The 16,530-nt window shown below is 52.9% G+C and overlaps 1 protein-coding gene across 2 annotated transcripts in view; it reads left to right on the top strand.

The window, feature by feature from the left end:
- Window positions 1-16,530, top strand: part of SDK2 (sidekick cell adhesion molecule 2) — a 252,647-nt gene that overhangs the window by 173,701 nt on the left and 62,416 nt on the right. For both annotated transcript variants that reach the window (XM_027568023.2, XM_027568022.2), the window contains 9 exons: window positions 440-630; window positions 2,020-2,103; window positions 3,994-4,188; window positions 5,418-5,534; window positions 7,238-7,405; window positions 8,243-8,345; window positions 14,638-14,814; window positions 15,162-15,298; window positions 15,907-16,054. In XM_027568023.2, coding sequence (XP_027423824.2) covers window positions 440-630; window positions 2,020-2,103; window positions 3,994-4,188; window positions 5,418-5,534; window positions 7,238-7,405; window positions 8,243-8,345; window positions 14,638-14,814; window positions 15,162-15,298; window positions 15,907-16,054 — 1,320 coding nt within the window. The remainder of the gene's footprint in view (window positions 1-439; window positions 631-2,019; window positions 2,104-3,993; window positions 4,189-5,417; window positions 5,535-7,237; window positions 7,406-8,242; window positions 8,346-14,637; window positions 14,815-15,161; window positions 15,299-15,906; window positions 16,055-16,530) is intronic.

The following is a 16,530-nucleotide window of genomic DNA, read 5'->3' as shown; positions in this document are numbered from 1 at the left end:
GGGCAACACTCACCCTCTACGTTGCGGGGCGGGTATGTCCGTCTGTCTGCCTTTCGGTTTTCGGACCTTGGGTGTTCGTCTCGCGCTCCTCCCCGGCCTGTCGCCGCGCCTGAAACGCTGCGCTGCCCCCGGCTCCGGTTCGGACGGGAAGCCGCGCCAGGCGGCAGAAGAGCGAGACGCACGGCTCCGGCGGCTCCTGTCCTCGGGGAACGTGCACCAAGTTAGTGCCGGCCCGGCCTCCAGGTGCCTTCCCTGCATTAGAGCATCCAACCGCAGCACAAACCCCCGGGGGCACAGCCGTCCCATCTTGTAGACGAGGAAACCGAGGTCCGGAGGGCTGCACCTCGAAGGGGCGGGGCTTAGGGCCCTGGCCTGCGCTCCCACCCACCCCTGTCCTGGGCCCCTGTGGCTGGGAGCCCGCTTCACTCTCGCCCTCCAGGCCCCTGATCAAGCTGCACATCATTTGGAAGAAAGATGGGGTGCCGCTGTCCGGCGGCATCAGCGACTACAACCGGCGGCTGACCGTCCCCAGCCCCACGGGCAGCGACGCCGGCTACTATGAGTGCGAGGCTGTCCTACGCAGCAGTAGCGTCCCCTCCGTCGTCCGAGGAGCCTACTTGTCTGTGCTGGGTGAGATGGGGCAGGGCTGCTGGGGGTCCCCGCCCAGGGGGAAGGGGCCGTAGGGCTGGGGTCTTCTTTTTTTTTAAATTTTTTATTTACTTTTAATTTTATTTTATTATGTTAGTCACCGTATATCACATCATTAGTTCTTGATGTAGTGTTCCATGATTCATTGCACCTGACACCCAGTGCTCCACGCAGAACGTGCCCTCCTTAATACCCATCACCAGGCTAACCCAGCCCCCCACCCCCTCCCCTCTAGAACCCCCAGTTTGTTTCCCCGGAGTCCACAGTCTCTCATGGTTCATCTTCCCCTCCGATTTCTGCCCCCCTTAATTTTTCTCCTCCTACTATCTTCTTCTTCTTCTTCTTCTTTTTTTAACATATAATGTATTATTTGTTTCAGAGGTACAGGTCTGTGGTCATCAGTCTTACACAATTCACAGCGCTCACCAGAGCACATACCCTCCCCAATGTCTGTCACCCAGCCACCCCATCCCTCCCACCCCCCACCAATCAGCAACCCTCAGTTTGTTTCCTGAGATTAAGAGTCTCTTATGGTTTGTCTCCCTGTCTGGTTTCATCTTGTTTCATTTTTTCCTCCTTTCCCCTATGATCCTCTGTCTTGTTTCTCAAATTCCTCATATCATTGAGATCATATGATACTTGTCTTTCTCTGATTGACTTATTTTGCTTAGCATAACACCCTCTAGTTCCATCCACGTCATTACGAATGGCAAGATTTCATTTTTTTGATGGCTGAGTAGTATTCCATTGTGTGTATGTATATATATATATATATATATATATATGTATATACACCATATCTTCTTTATACATTCATCTGTCGATGGACATCTGAACTCTTTCCATAATTTGGCTATCATGGACATTGCTGCTATAAACATTGGGGTGCACGAACCCCTTCGGATCACTACATTTTTGTCTTTGGGTAAATACCCAGTAGTGCAATTGCTGGATCATATGGTAGCTCTATTTTCAACTGTTTGAGGAACCTCCATACTGTTTTCCAGAGGCGTTGCACCAGCTTGCATTCCCACCAACAGTGTAGGAGGGTTCCCCTTTCTCCACATCCCCGCCAACATCTGTCGTTCCCTGACTTGTTAATTTTAGCCATTCTGACGGGTGTGAGGTGGTATCTCATTGAGGTTTTGATTTGGATTTCCCTGATGCCGAGTGGATGTTGAGCACTTTTTCATGTGTCTGTTGGCCATTTGGATGTCGTCTGTTCATGTCTTCTGCCCATTTCTTGATTGGATTACTTGTTCTTTGGGTGTCGAGTTTGATGGGCTGGGGCCTTCTTAAGGGTGACCCGAGCAGTGGTTGTATCAAAAGGAGCATGGCTCTGAGCCCCTCCCCTGGTCCTTCCTCCTGCAGAACCGCCTCAGTTTGTCAAGGAGCCAGAGAGACACATCACAGCGGAGATGGAGAAAGTGATGGACATTCCCTGTCGGGCAAAAGGTAACACAGTGGTGGGGTCAAACGGAAAAAGGGCGCCCCCGCCCCAGACCTCCAGCCCTTCCTGTCCCTGTCACAAACTTTTCTAAATTCCACTTCCTTCTCCAGGGAGCATCACTGAGCAGGGAGCCAGTCTGGCAGTGAGCAGAAACCCCAGGAAACAAACAGGCCAAATTACCATAATCTCAGGACTGGAAATCAACCCACGTTACCATAACTCGAGGGTTACAAATGAATCCAAATTACCGTAATTTCAGGATAGGTGACAGACTGAAATTGCCCATAATTTGGGAGTTGTAGACAATGTCAAATTACCGTAATGTCAGAACTGCTAGAACTTGGGTACATCTCGCCTGAGATGGGTCTCATGAGCTCCGCCTGGTTTCTGGGTCATTTTGCTCCATTTCCTCCCCTACTCTCTCTACTTAACCCCCCTTTGTCAGAATTCCTGAAGAATTTCCTCTTTCCCCACCCCCAGCCTTCCTCTTTCTGGCGCAGCTGAGCTACAGGACAGCCTGAAGCCAGGGTGAAGTCTGGGGTGATCGCATGGGAGGTAGAGAGCGTGCACCATGGCCCGTGGTCTGATTGTGAGCAAAGGGGCAGAATGTAGCTCAGGCAGGAGGAGAGTGTCCATGTAGGGCGTGAGTAAGGACTCCCCTTCTGAGACCACCCAAGGGGAAGGCAAAGGTCCATTCATTCACCCAACAAACATTTTTTGGAGGCTTTACCCATGCGCTGATACTGCTTTCGGGCTAGGAAGGTGTAGACCGAACCAAACAGCCAAATCCTTGCTGTTACAAAACTTACTTCTTTTAAAAAAAAAAAACATTTTATTGTATTTTATTTGACAGAGAGAGTGAGCACAAGTAGGGGGAGCAGCAGAGGGAGAGGGAGAAGCAGGCTCTGCACTGAGCAGGGAGCCCGATACGGGGCTCGATCCCAGGACCCTGGGATCATGACCTGAGCCGAAGGCAGCTGCTTAACGAATAAGCCACCCAGACAACCTCAAAACTTACATTCTTAAGAGGAAGGCAGACGAACCAATAAACAAAGATACCTTATTTCATTTCGTCGAAAATGGGTTGTGAGATGCCCCATGATTTTATGTGCCACTAAGAAAGAAAAAAGACTGTGCTTTCAATAGTAAGACATGTCCTGATCACAGAGATGTTACGTGGAAGAGTGTGCCCCGTGGAATAGTGAAATACAGTGTCCTAGAATGTCAGCATGGAGAAGGGCTGTGAAGGAGAAGGGAGAAGCGAGCAGGCTTAGGGGGCTTGGAGCGACGGGGTGCTCTTTTGAATGGAGAGCGGGAGCTCCTCTGGGGAAGTCACCTTTGAGTGGAGCCCCGGGGCGGGGGGAGGTTGGGGGTACCTCCAGGAAGACCATGCTGGGCCAGGGGTGAATGACTTGGGCAAGGCCGAGAGACAGGGAGCCCCCATTCACCTCCCTCTGCAGACCAGGTAGGAGGGGGCTCCCAAGGGCTGCCTGAGGAACACTACCCCCTTCCGCATGCTCTTTGACACGGGACTCTGTGGTCATGTGAGTTTGGGAAACCAACCCCCACTTGGAGTTTCCCAGAACATATCACAAGCTCTGCTAAATTAAATGTCAGTTAAAAAAAAAATTAACGTGTCCTGTCCAGCATTTCCAAGCTAAACTAATCCAACTAAATTTTCTTGGAACCGCTGCTGTTATAAAGAACTTAAGAAATGCCATGCTGAGAATATCTTTCACCTCTTCCAAGACCATTAACTGGCACCTCTGAGAAGGTTCTAGAAACCAAGACACACTGGGACCCCCACACACACCCCTCACCGACTTTCAGGCTCAGAAGCGGGAGGGAGGGAGCCAGGAGGTGGGCTGACTGTGGGCCCACGTCTGTCCCCCCAGGCGTACCACCGCCCTCCATCAGCTGGTACAAGGACGCGGCCGTGGTGGAGGTGGAGAGGCTGAGCCGCTTCAGGCAGCGTGGTGACGGGGGCCTGCAGATCAGCGGGCTGCTCCCCGACGACACCGGCATGTTCCAGTGCTTTGCCCGCAACGCGGCCGGCGAGGTGCAGACCTCCACCTACCTGGCCGTCACCAGTAAGCTGGCCCTGCCCTGCCCCTGTGTCCCTCCCACCCAGGACACCGCTTTCCTCCAAACCAGCAGCCTCTTGAGAAAAGATGCTGCATTTTGCAGGGAGAGGATATGCCAGAAGTCCGTCCCTGGGCAGCCGGGGTGGCTGTCCCCGGCTTTCACAGCCCCGGTCTGGCGCTCCAGAACTCTGAGCCAAGGGCGACCTCACTGGCTCTTTGAGAGAAGCAGCTGTGAGACCCCAGGCCCCGCTCTGTCATCCGAGCTGTCCCTGGCTTCCTGGGCAGGGCTGAAGCCACCCCGTCCCAACGTCCCAGCGGAGAAGACTTGCTTACTTCTCCAAAGGGAGCCAGAACTTGAATCTCAGTCCCCACTTCAGACTTTTTGCCCTCTTGGAGTCTCTTTTTGTGGTTATGTAATAGTTCTTCTGCCCTCTTCATGGAGTTGCATGAGCTCGAAATGCTCTGTGAGTGGTCACACCATAGACAGCCAGGCTCTGGGTGCGTGCAGAGCGATGCTGGGCTCCCTGTCTCAGCCGCCAAAGGCGGGACATATGGTCATGGGCCTCCTTGAGCCCCTCCAGGCTCATCACCCAGACCCACAGAGGTCCCCATACAGGGCAGCCACGGAGCAGAGGGCGAGAGTCAGGGCAGAAGGGCTGCCATCTTGCTTCTTGCTTCTGATGAGTGCCGGGGAAGCTGGTGCTGGTCCCTCCCTAAGCTCCGCCCCCATGCCTGTCTGACCAGATGGTTCCCTGAGGGCTGGGCTAGGGAAGGCAAGCCCAGAGCAAGAAGGCTGCACTTAGCCTTGAAGAACCACAGCTCAGCCAGGCCGTGGGCTCTCCAGGGTCAAGGCTTGTGCAGAGTGGGTCGTGTTCTTCTCTTGGCCATAGCCACTTTTTCTCTTAAGAACCTGGAGCCTCGACGCCTCGACGTCATGTTTGGTGAAGGACGGATCCCATTTACCTTGTCATGGAGGGTGGGAGCTGCCCTCAGGGTCCTCGGTTTCCCCTAAACGGAGGCCTAAGAACCAAGGCTGGGGGAGGAGTGTAGCCTGGGTCCTCCCACAGGGCAGGTGGTACAGGGAGCCCTCAGGGGCCCCATCAGGACACCTGCCGTCCTTGTCTGTGGTGGGACCCACAGCAGCCAGGGTAACAGGGGCAGGACAAGGACCTGGCCCTCTGGCTGTGGGGCTCCTCCAGGGTGTAGCCAAGAGACTCCACTGTCTCCTTTTGCAGGCATTGCCCCCAACATCACCAGAGGCCCCTTGGACAGCACAGTGATCGATGGCATGTCAGTGGTGCTGGCTTGCGAGACTTCGGGGGCACCCCGGCCGGCCATCACTTGGCAGAAAGGTAGAGGGGACTGATCTCCTTTGGAGGGTGTGGCCCTGTGACCGTCTAGGGCATTCCTCAGAGCTCCGTTCTGGAGCCAGCCAGGTCGGGTTCCCTGTGTACGGTTGTGGAGGTCGTGCACTGCACACTCCAGGAGGGCATCCATCTCTCACACCACGGGAGGCACCGTATGCCACCCTGCCAGGCTCAAGGCCCAGCTCTGCATCTTCTGACACCTGTGGACCTCGGGTGAATTATTTACTCACTCTGAGCCTTAGGGTCCCCATCTGTAAACTGAGGACCGTAGTACACATACCCCGGGCTGGCATGAGGACGAAACAGGAGCATGCGCGTGAGGAGCCTGCACTGTGCCCACAGAGCAGGGAAGTCCGATGAATGACAGCTGCTTGATCATATTGTGGTGGTGGCCGTGACTGCAGGCGGTGGGGGGGGGGGGGGGAAGGGGGCGTCCGTCCTCCCCGGCGACAGAGGGCTCCAGAGGGCTTTGCACCAGCAGAGCTGAAGCGGTTCCATCCCATGTGCCCTCTCCACTCCTGTTTCCGAAACTCGCCTTCCCCGCTCTCCCCATGTACACAGGCCTCCCCACGACCCGTCCCCCTCCCCCCACCGCTTTACTTCTCCACCTCCTAAAACACAAGATTACCTGCCTATTCATGCTGCCTACTGCCTGACCGCCCCTGACGTCAGGGGTTTCAGCTTTGTCCGCTGCTGTCTGCCTGGGCCTAGGACAGGGTCTGGCACATGGTCGTGGCTCGATGAGTATTTGTGGAATGAGTGTAAGCACAGCCAGGCACACATACGGACACAAGCACCCTCACCTGCCCCACTCACTAGTTTGGTATTCCTGGCCATGTGTGCGGATAGACACACCCACAGGCTTGCACATGGACAGACAGACAGGTGGGATTTTCTTTAAAATAGATATGATCGGGGCGCCTGGGTGGCTCAGTCGATTAAGCATCTGCCTTCGGCTCAGGTCATGATCTTAGGGTCCTGGGATCCAGCCCTGGGTCCAGCTGTGTGCTCAGTGGGGAGCCTGCTTCTCCCTCTCCCTCTGTGCGCCCCCCTCCAATAAACAAAATCTTAAAAAAAAAAAAAAAAGAAATAGAATAAAATAGATACAATGACCAAACCCTGCACTCTGGGGCTCCTACCCGGGGCACATCCCCGCACCACAGCCCCAGGCACCAGGCCTCCCCAGGTCCCACCGCAAAGGGAATGCTGCCCCCGCCCCCATCCCCGTCCCTTCCACCCCCGCTCTGTCACTTTCTTCTGCTCTCCTGAAGGTGACTCTCCAGAAGCATCCTGCGGCAGGATGCCCGTCACCACCTTGTCAGAGCTGTCTGCCCCCTCCCCACCCCACCCCCCGGCCCGGGACCAGCTGTCTCCAAGAGTCGTGCCTGGCTGCATCAGGAGACAGTCCCTGGCCTTCTCCGGTGAAGGGCAGACGGCACGGTGGGGGGAGAGACGCCAGGAGACCTGGGCTCTGTGACCGCGTGCCCTTGGGCCCGTCCCCGTGTCAGAAGCCTAGCTGGGTCTCAGCCCTGACCCCGGCCTGGCCCTCCCGGCATTTCTAAAGCTGGGGCCCTCCTGAGAGCGCCGGCCCAGAGCCGCCTGGGGACGGGAGACGCGAGGTCTCGCAGAGCGGGGGGCTGCGCGCCGCGGCCTGAGCCCACCCCGAGCGCGCCCCGTGTCGCCTTCAGGGGAGCGCGTCCTGGCCAGTGGCTCTGTCCAGCTGCCTCGCTTCACGCTGCTGGAGTCGGGCAGCCTGCTCATCAGCCCCACGCACATCTCCGATGCCGGGACCTACACCTGCTTGGCCACCAACTCTCGGGGGGTCGACGAAGCCTCGGCTGACCTGGTCGTGTGGGGTGAGTGTGCAGAGTGGGAACACTTCACACGTCCGTGCATGCGTGTGTGCTGAGCACAGGCTCTCACCACCAGCGCCTCCTCATCGGCACAGCTGTCTCACCAGGGCGCCTCTTGTAAGAAGGACAGGGCCAAATGAATCCAGAGGAGCGGGGCCGCGGGAAGGCCAGGGTTCTGCAGACGGTGCCACGTGGAGGCCCAGATAGTAACTATTTTTGGCTTTGAGGGCTAGACAGCCTCGGTCCCAACTCCTCGACTGACTTGTCTCTTTCATCAAAAAAGCAGCCGTGGATAATACTTCAGCTGACAGGCTACCAGCCAGACTTGACCCTGGATGCTAGGGTGCTGAGCCCAGCTTTCAGGAAACTTCTCAAGCCCCTTGCTTCGTTAGATTGCACCACTTGGGCTCCGCACCCAAGATAGACACGCCCGTGGGCCCCCCGTGGAGGCTGAGCGCCGGTGGGCTGGCATGTGATGCAGCAGACGGGGAATCAGACGATCCTGTTTTTACCCTGGCTGGACCACTCTTGTGCTGGTCATCCTCTGATTTCCATTTCTTCATCCCTCCCAAGGGTTTCTGGGGGAAGATTAAATGAGTCCCCACTCTGAACGTGGCTTCCAAGAATGCGAGTACCACAGAGGCACATTGTTCTTGTTAGCATTCTGGGTCACCCGCCGTGGTAGAGCCATCCACATGCTGGGTCTGCCTTCACCTGCCCATAGAATTCAGCCACGCGGGCCTGGGTCACCTGAAGATGCCTTTTGCACATACCTGCATCTCACCTGTTCCTCTGCATCTACTCCCCTTCTCACCACCCTGTTTCCCTGCTGTCTTTCAGCCCGGACCCGCATCACCAAGCCTCCCCAGGACCAGAGTGTCATCAAGGGTACCCAGGCCTCCATGGTGTGCGGAGTGACCCACGACCCCCGAGTGACCGTCAGGTACTCCCTCTGCTGTGGCCCCACAGAGGCAAAAAGGGAGGGCAGCTTTAGGGATAGCTGGGCAAGTGTTGACACCAAGGAGGTAAGTGTCACTGTGGGGCCAAGCCATGGCCTTGAGGGGACCACCTGTAAAGCTAGTGCAGGGCTGAGCTAGCTTGAACTTATTTGGGCCGAGTTGGGGGGGGTCGATATGGAAAAACAGAGGAGGGAGGGATGCAGGAGGGAGTGGGGGAGAAGAAAGAGGCATTTTGGTTGGTGACATGTGGAGACTCTGAGGTGCTCTTGCTGTGACATAGGACCCCACTCTAGCGCAATCTTCGACCCAGATCCTAGACCCTCTACCCACCGAGTGGACAGCAGACGGGTCTGAGTAAACAGGCTTGGGAGCAGAGATAGGCCAAGGCAGGAGACACGTGTGAGAGGAAAGTGCCCCAAAATGGGGCCACCCCACCACCACCCCTGGGAGCTGGGACCTTGGTGAGCTGCTTGGCTTGAAGGGAACCAGGTCCCCCTGGGGAAGCCACTGGGGACAGGTCAGAAGCAGCCAAGAAGGGTGTAAAAGCCAGAACCCCTCCCAAGCTTGGGCTGCGGACTCCTGGACCCACCCCAGGAAAGGCTTCGGGGACTAAGACCAGGAGAAAATTGTCCCTTCGGGGCTCTCCCTTGAACTCCGGGATGCTGAGTAAAAAAAAAAAAAAAATGCAACTGCTTCCTTAGAAACAAATATTCCCTCCATGTTGCTTCTGTGTTTTATGGCCAATATCACTGCCAGAGCAACTGGCTTCGAGGCTGGAAGGGGCTGGGCGCTGATGCCACTGGGGAGGCTGGGCCCCCACTGCTCCGGAGGCAGCTGTAGCCTGGGGCGCCATCTGGTGGCCATTGGGCACATGACAGTCTATGCTGCCACACCGAATGGGTTCCCCCGTGGGAAGCCAGGGTTGGCATAAAGATGACTAACTAGACTTTTAGACCCACACCCATTCTCCGAGAATCCATTGCAGGCCCCCAGTTTGAGAAACACCTCCTTGAACATTAAACATTGACCCGTCAGGACAGTCATCATGTGGTGCCAGCATAAATGCAAGCAGGAGCCTTGAAATCACATAGATGTCATTAAAATACTGTCAACACAAGAAATAGAATATGCTTATTCCTGGGATTATTAAATTTTGTAAAAAAAATATATCAACTATAAAAATGTTCTCCAAGAAAACCCCGCCTACCCCCCCACCACCAGAGAATATCGCTGTGGGTTGCAGACCCACACCTAAGTGGTAGCTATAATTTTAGCACCTATTAATTGAAAAACTTCATAATAATAAAAAGCTATATTAATTCAGCAACACTTTAAAATAAGTTGGTGTTTTATTTATTAAAATATTATCCAGCTAGCATTTGGAAAATACTTGCACGTTTTATTCATTCTCTAGACAATTCTTAATGAGCAAAGGGATTCAGGGACCTCTTGCAATATAGCTCCAGACCCACCTCCCAAGGACCCCTAGGGACCCACAGATGGGAAAACCCTATTCCAGCTCACTGAGGGGTCCTCGCCTTAGAATGGCACTCCCCATCTAGGGCAATCTTTACTCGATGGGGAGAGAGAACAGAATTGGTCCCTCAGGCCCCAAAATTGTCAGTCCGTGGCCAAAGCCACCCGCATATCTCCCACCCCTTCCTTGGACTTGAGAACTCTTTTGGAATTTTAGGGAACAGACCAGGGGTTCCCTGACCAGACAGGCTAGAAGGGACCCAACAAACAACCCAGTCAGATTTTTTTTTTTAATTTTATTTATCCATTTGAGAGAGAGAGAATGAGAGAGAGAGAGCACGAGAGGGAAGAGGGTCAGAGGGAGAAGCAGACTCCCCGCTGAGCAGGGAGCCCGGTGCGGGACTCGATCCCGGGACTCCAGGACCATGACCCGAGCCAAAGGCAGTCGCCCAATCAACTGAGCCACCCAGGCGCCCCAAACAACCCAGTCAGATTAAAGTGATGGCCACTTAATTCTGTGCTCTGTGCCATCCTCAAAAATCAAGCCAGGTCCAGGGGTCATGGCCTGAGCAGGTGCAGGTTGCCTGCCCAGAAAGCTTCCAGAACTGCCTTAGGAGAAACTCTTCTGTTTGGATTTGAGCCCAGATCTGGACACACTCTGAGCAATCCACTTGTGGCCACTTAACACTAATCAATATTTCCACTGGCTTTCTTTATTATACAACTAATAGATATCCTTTTTAAGAGGGAAATATTGAAAATATAGATAAGCCCCCAAAAATGGGAAGGGAGAGAAAGAGAGAAGAAAAGTAGGTTTATCTGTTTCTCTCAATTAGAGATAATAATATTAGAGTGTCATTTATAAAACTAGAAACACAGTTTCTTTGTCTGCTTTTTCCTTTAAGAACCCATTGTGGATCTCTTCCCCTGTCAATAAATATTCTTGTATAAACTTAATTATATGATTATTCACTCATCCATTGTGTGGATGTAACATAATTTCTGTTACCAATTCTCTGATGCTGGATATTTGGATGGTTTCTCAATTTTTTGCTAATATTAAGAAACATCACAGGCTGCCTGGGTGGCTCGTTTGGGCATCTGACTCTTGATCTCAGCTCGGGTCTTGATCTCAGGGTCATGGGTTCAAGCCCCATGTTGGACTCCATGCTGGGCGTGGAGCCTACTTCAAAAAAAAAAAAAGAAACATCATGATGAATGTCCTTGTAACTAAATAGTTTTGCACTTCTTTGATTTCCTGAGGACTATCTAACATTATTTAAAGTTGAAAGGAGGCCTGAAAATTGCTCATTAAAATTGTTTAATAGCCAGCTATATAATTACAGATGATTTTGGAAAATTTCTACCCTGAATTAAATGGACTCATGAGTTGTTTCTTTCTTTCTTTTTTTTTAATAACTTTCTACGTGGAAATTTTCAAACATAGCCCAGAGTAGAGAGACCCAGATCATCAAGCCTTACATACCCATCTCTCGTTTTTTTAATTTTTATTTAAATTCAATGAACTAACATATAGTGTATTATTAGTTTCAGAGGTAGAGGTCAGTGATTCATCAGTCTTATATAACGCCCAGTGCTCATTACATCACGTGCTTTCCTTAATGCACCCAGTTACCCCATCCCCCATGTCCCTCCCCTCCAGCAACCCTCAGTGTGTTTCCTATGATTAAGAGTCTCTTATGGTTTGTCTCCCTCTCTGACTTCATCTTGTTTTATTTTTCCTTCCCTTCCCCTATGATCCTCTGTTTGATTTCTTAAGTTCCACGTATGAGTGAAATCATATGATAATTGTCTTTCTCTGACTTATTTTGCTTAGCATAATACCCTCTAGTTCCATACACATCGTTGCAAATGGCAAGACTTCATTTTTTGATGGCTGAGTAACATTCCATTGTGTATGTATACACCACATTTTCTTTATCCATTCATCTGTCGTTGGACATCTGGGCTCTTTCCACAGTTTGGCTACTGAGGACATTGCTGCTATAAACATTGGGGTGCAGGTGCCCCTTCAGATCACTGCATTTGTATTTTGGTTTTGTACCCATCTCTTGGCCTCCGTGATTGTCAGCCTTTGGCTCACCTGGTTCCTCCTATATATTCCCCGCTGCCCCCCCACAAACACACTTTTTTTTACTGCAATATTTTAAAAGCAAATCTCAAGCATGTCATTTTACCTTTAAATATGTCAATGTGCATTTCTTAATTAAAAGGACTTTTCTTTAAACATAACCATGTCCCTGTCACATGGAACACAATGAACCATCCCTTGATGTCTGCTAATACCATATTACAACATCTCTGATTGTTTGAGAGGTGTCTTTTTAAAGGTTGGTTGGTTTAACTCAGGGCCCAAACAAGGTCCACACGTGGCATTTGGTTGGTGTCTCCTTAGTTCTACACAGTCCCTCCCCCTCCTTCTTATTTTTGGTTTCATTGCTGCTTTGTTTTCATGCGGTTAATTAGTTGGAGAAACCAGGTTTCACAGGACAAAGGTCCAGCTAACTTTTTTTTATAAAGGGACAGAGAGTAAATATTTTAGGCTTTGAGGGCTAGATAGCTTTTGTCACAGCTTTCTAAGTCTGCATGTCTGTGTTCCAATAAAACTTTATTTACACAAACAGGCAGGGGGCCACACTTTGCTGACCCCTACTCTGGAAGACCCCACATTCTGGGTTTGGCCAGCTCCTCTTTCACGGTGCAGTACACTTGTTCTTCTATCCCTTGAATTTCTAGTTAGATTCAAGGAACTGGCTGATTAGATTCAGCCTTAGTTGTTTGGGCGCAAATACTTTACAGGTGGTGATACACCCTTCCTAAAACACCACATCCTGGGGCAAAGAATGTCTGCTTGCCTTAGGCTGTTTCTTAAGCAGGAATTACTCTCTGCGCTTCCGTTTGCTTTTTTTTTTTTAATGTTTTATTTATTTATTCATGAGAGTCAGAGAGAGAGAGAGAGAGAGAGAGAGAGAGAGACAGAGGCAGAGGCAGAGGGAGAAGCAGGCTCCCCGCCTAGCAGGGAGCCCGATGCGGGACTCAATCCCAGGACCCCGGGATCATGACCTGAGCCGAAGGCAGACGCTTAACCATCTGAGCCACCCAGGCGCCCCCGTTTGCTTTTAAGTAAAATTCTACGCATACCATCAGCGCTGGCAAGGATGATTCTTCCCTAGCTATGGAGATGAATTGAAGGTGATTACTTCTGACAATTTGTAAATGTATATAAAAAGCCTTAAAATTTAACTCAGCAATTTCACTGCTGAGAATTTATCCTTGAGGCAATGATTTAGAATGTATGAAAATACGCTGCAAGGATGTTCCTCACAGCATTAACTATAATATCAGAAAACAAGGAGCTACCCCGGCCGCCCAACATGGCGGGAATAGTTGCAGAGTGACTGTATGTGACGCAGCGTGCGGCCGATAAAAACCAGGGTGTGGAAGTGTCACATTATAAAGAGTTTATGATACTCTGTTGGGTGGGAAAAGCAGCTTTAAAATCAGGACGGATGGCTAGCTAGCTAGCTGTTGTTTACCTTCATGTGCTCTGAGAGTCGAAATACATAATGATGACTAACTTCTATTGATCCCTTACTACCAGAAGCGTTTTATATGAACTCACACCATCCTTATAGCCGCCCTAGAAGGTGGGTGGTATTATTTTTCCTCGCAGGACAGATGAGGAAACAAAGGCATAGGGAGGCTAAATAAACATACCCAGGATCACAAAGCTGGTAAGTGGCCAAGTTTAACATTTGACCAGGGAATCTGAATCCAGAACACAGCGGCACTGTGGTACCATGCCCCTTGGGGCAGGAGAGAAAAGTCTGGAAGGGAGATGCTCCCTTCCCATCATGTTACCCATGATGGGAAAGCTTTTCAGTTTTCTTGCTCTGCATTTTTTTTTTCCTATTTGTAATTGCAATTTTCTGATTCTTTTTTTAACTTAAAAATATTACAGGCTCATCCTCCCTAGCAGTCATAGATTCTCTAACACAGATAGTTCTCACACCTCGTGGCTCAGGCCACACAGTCCCCAGCTGAGTGAGTGACAGGTCATGTGCAAAGCCGCTCAGCCCCCCTCCTGCTTCCTGCCCTGGCTCCCAGTGCCCTGGCCAACCTTGCCAGGGGGGCGGGCATCAGCATGGCGTGCCCCCTAGAGCTGGCAACCCCCGTTACATGGGATGATGGTAATAGTTGTATTTCCTCCAGGATCATTCCAGAGGAGATATTTCTTATTGTCAGGCATGGGCATATGTGTAATTTCTCAAGTCCCCCTTTGTACTGACTGACCGAAGCTAAAGTGATTTTTTTGGACACTAAAGTCAATTTGTCACAGTGATGCATTGATCTAATGATTCCCCTCATAAAACTAATTCCAAAATGTAGTCTGTGTGGAAACTTTAATTCTTTTTCCAGCTGTAATCTTTTAACCTCTTCGGAAGATTACCTTTTGCTGGCTCTTTCGTGCTGGCTGCTTGGCAGTGGCTTCTGGCCAAAGGAGACAGGGCTCTGACCGAGACCTGAGCTGGAGGTATAATGGCTTCGTGGGCTAACCCCTCCAGGACAGAGCACCCTGCGACAGCAACAGGGGGCTGCAGGCTGCGTGGGTGCTCCCCTCCCCACCGTGCTCCTGCCCAGGACCGGCCCTGGGGGCCCGCGTCTCCTGGGGAGTGCCCTGCAGCCTTTGGAGCTCTCCTGCAGACAGCCCCAGGCTGAGCCCCAGCAGCCCCCCTACTTCCCGATCTCTCTTTACCGACTGCTGCTTCTTACCCTTAGGTACGTCTGGGAGAAGGATGGGGCCTCCCTGGGCACCGAGAGCAACCCCCGCATCCGACTCGACAAGAACGGCTCCCTGCACATCTCGCAGACATGGTCGGGGGACATCGGCACGTACACCTGCCGGGTGCTGTCCGCCGGAGGCAATGACTCTCGCAGTGCCCACCTGCGTGTCAGGTAAGGGCAGCCCCCCCCCCCCACAAAGGGGGGCCTAGGCCGCAACAGGAGGCTTATGTTGGCGGATGCCCGGGCCACATGTGACCTGGGTCCACTCCCCTCTGGGAACATACTCAAGCCTCCTCCAAGGCCTTCCCCCGCCGCCAGCTCAGGCCCTCTGTCAAGAGCAGCGGAGTCTGGGTATGGCTTTGGACAGGGGGGCCGCCAACCCAGAGAGGAAGAGCCTCCAGGTAGCTGGCCGTACGGCAGAGCACGAGGTATCGTGCCGTTCAGGCTGAGCTCTGGGCGCCTGTGTGTCCCCTGACTCCAGGCCTCACAGGTGGCCCCACCACATCTCTCTCCTCCAGGCAGCTGCCTCACGCCCCCGAGCACCCCGTGGCGACCCTCAGCACCGCGGAGAGGCGGGCCATCAACCTGACGTGGGCCAAGCCCTTTGACGGCAACAGCCCCCTGCTCCGCTATGTGCTGGAGATGTCAGAGAACAGTAAGCCTCCCCGCCCCGGCCAGCTGGGAGCGCAGACTCAGGGAGTTGGCCCAGGGCCCCAGCTCTGGCTCCCCCCGCTTCCCAGTCCCGTGCCTTGGAGTAAACCTTCTGGAAGCCCCCACTTCTCTGCAAAAGGAGCGTTGGCATTTGCCTCCCCGGTCGTTGTAACAGTTGCACACGATCAGGCGTGTGAGGGGCGGGATGCAGGGCCTGCCACTCCAGAGCCTCCCAGGTGGTGGCAACTTTTTTGCTTCTTATCCTCTGAGACCCCAAGCTGTGAACTCCAAAATTAGCAGGCCTCCTTTAAATGGTGTTTTAAATACAGTTTCCCCGGAGCCTATCAATTTGAGGGGGAAAAAAATAAAACCTAGAAAAGACGTGTGCTTCTCAGTTCCCCTGAGCCCTTGCTTCCTTCGCCAGGACACTCCAACCCCCTCGGAACAGTGGGCCAGGGGGACCCAGAAAAACGATGTGACCAGCCTCTACTGGACCGAGTGGGGGAGGCTCTCCTCTGCTGGCCCCAATGGCGCTGGGCCCCTGCTGGAATGGGGGTGAGGAGCGTGGCCTCCGGGGATGCCCACCTCTGCCTCCACCCTCTGTCCTCGTAGATGCGCCCTGGACCGTGCTCCTGGCCAGTGTGGACCCTGAGGCTACCTCGGTGATGGTCAAGGGCTTGGTGCCTGCGCGCTCCTACCAGTTCCGCCTTTGTGCAGTCAACGACGTGGGGAAGGGACAGTTCAGCAAGGACACGGAGAGGTGAGGGGAGCAGGTGTTCTTCCAGAAGGGGTGTGGGTGACTCCATCGGAGGGAGGGGCTGAGGGGACCTCCAGCCAAGTCCCATGTGGCAGCGTGGGGCCTGTGGGCTTTGGTGTCTGCATCTGTAGAATGGGGCAGCATCACTCACGCCTGCCTCACAGGGACGCTGTAAGGATGACAGGGGGCGACACGGGAGGTGCCGTAAGCAGTGCCTGGTGTGGGATAAGCACCCACCGGAGTTAGTGGTCCCTCTCACTGGGAGCTGGGCAAGTTCAGACTTACCTCATTTCCGCTCTCCCTCCTCATGGGCGCCATTACGGTCATGTGGACTTGAGGTGTAAGGGGCCACGGGACCCACACAGGTCTCTGTACCCAGTGACTTGCATGATGTCAGGGTCCACTAAGCTTTCAACAGAGCTTTTACAAAATGTTGAAAAGTAAGTGAAAACAGAGTCATCCATTTTCAAACACCACCC

This window comes from Zalophus californianus, chromosome 16 (assembly GCF_009762305.2).
Source record: "Zalophus californianus isolate mZalCal1 chromosome 16, mZalCal1.pri.v2, whole genome shotgun sequence".
Classification (NCBI taxonomy): Eukaryota; Metazoa; Chordata; class Mammalia; order Carnivora; family Otariidae; genus Zalophus; species Zalophus californianus.
The sequence above is the reverse complement of the archived record's forward strand: the minus strand, read 5'-3'. Positions and strand labels throughout refer to the sequence as shown.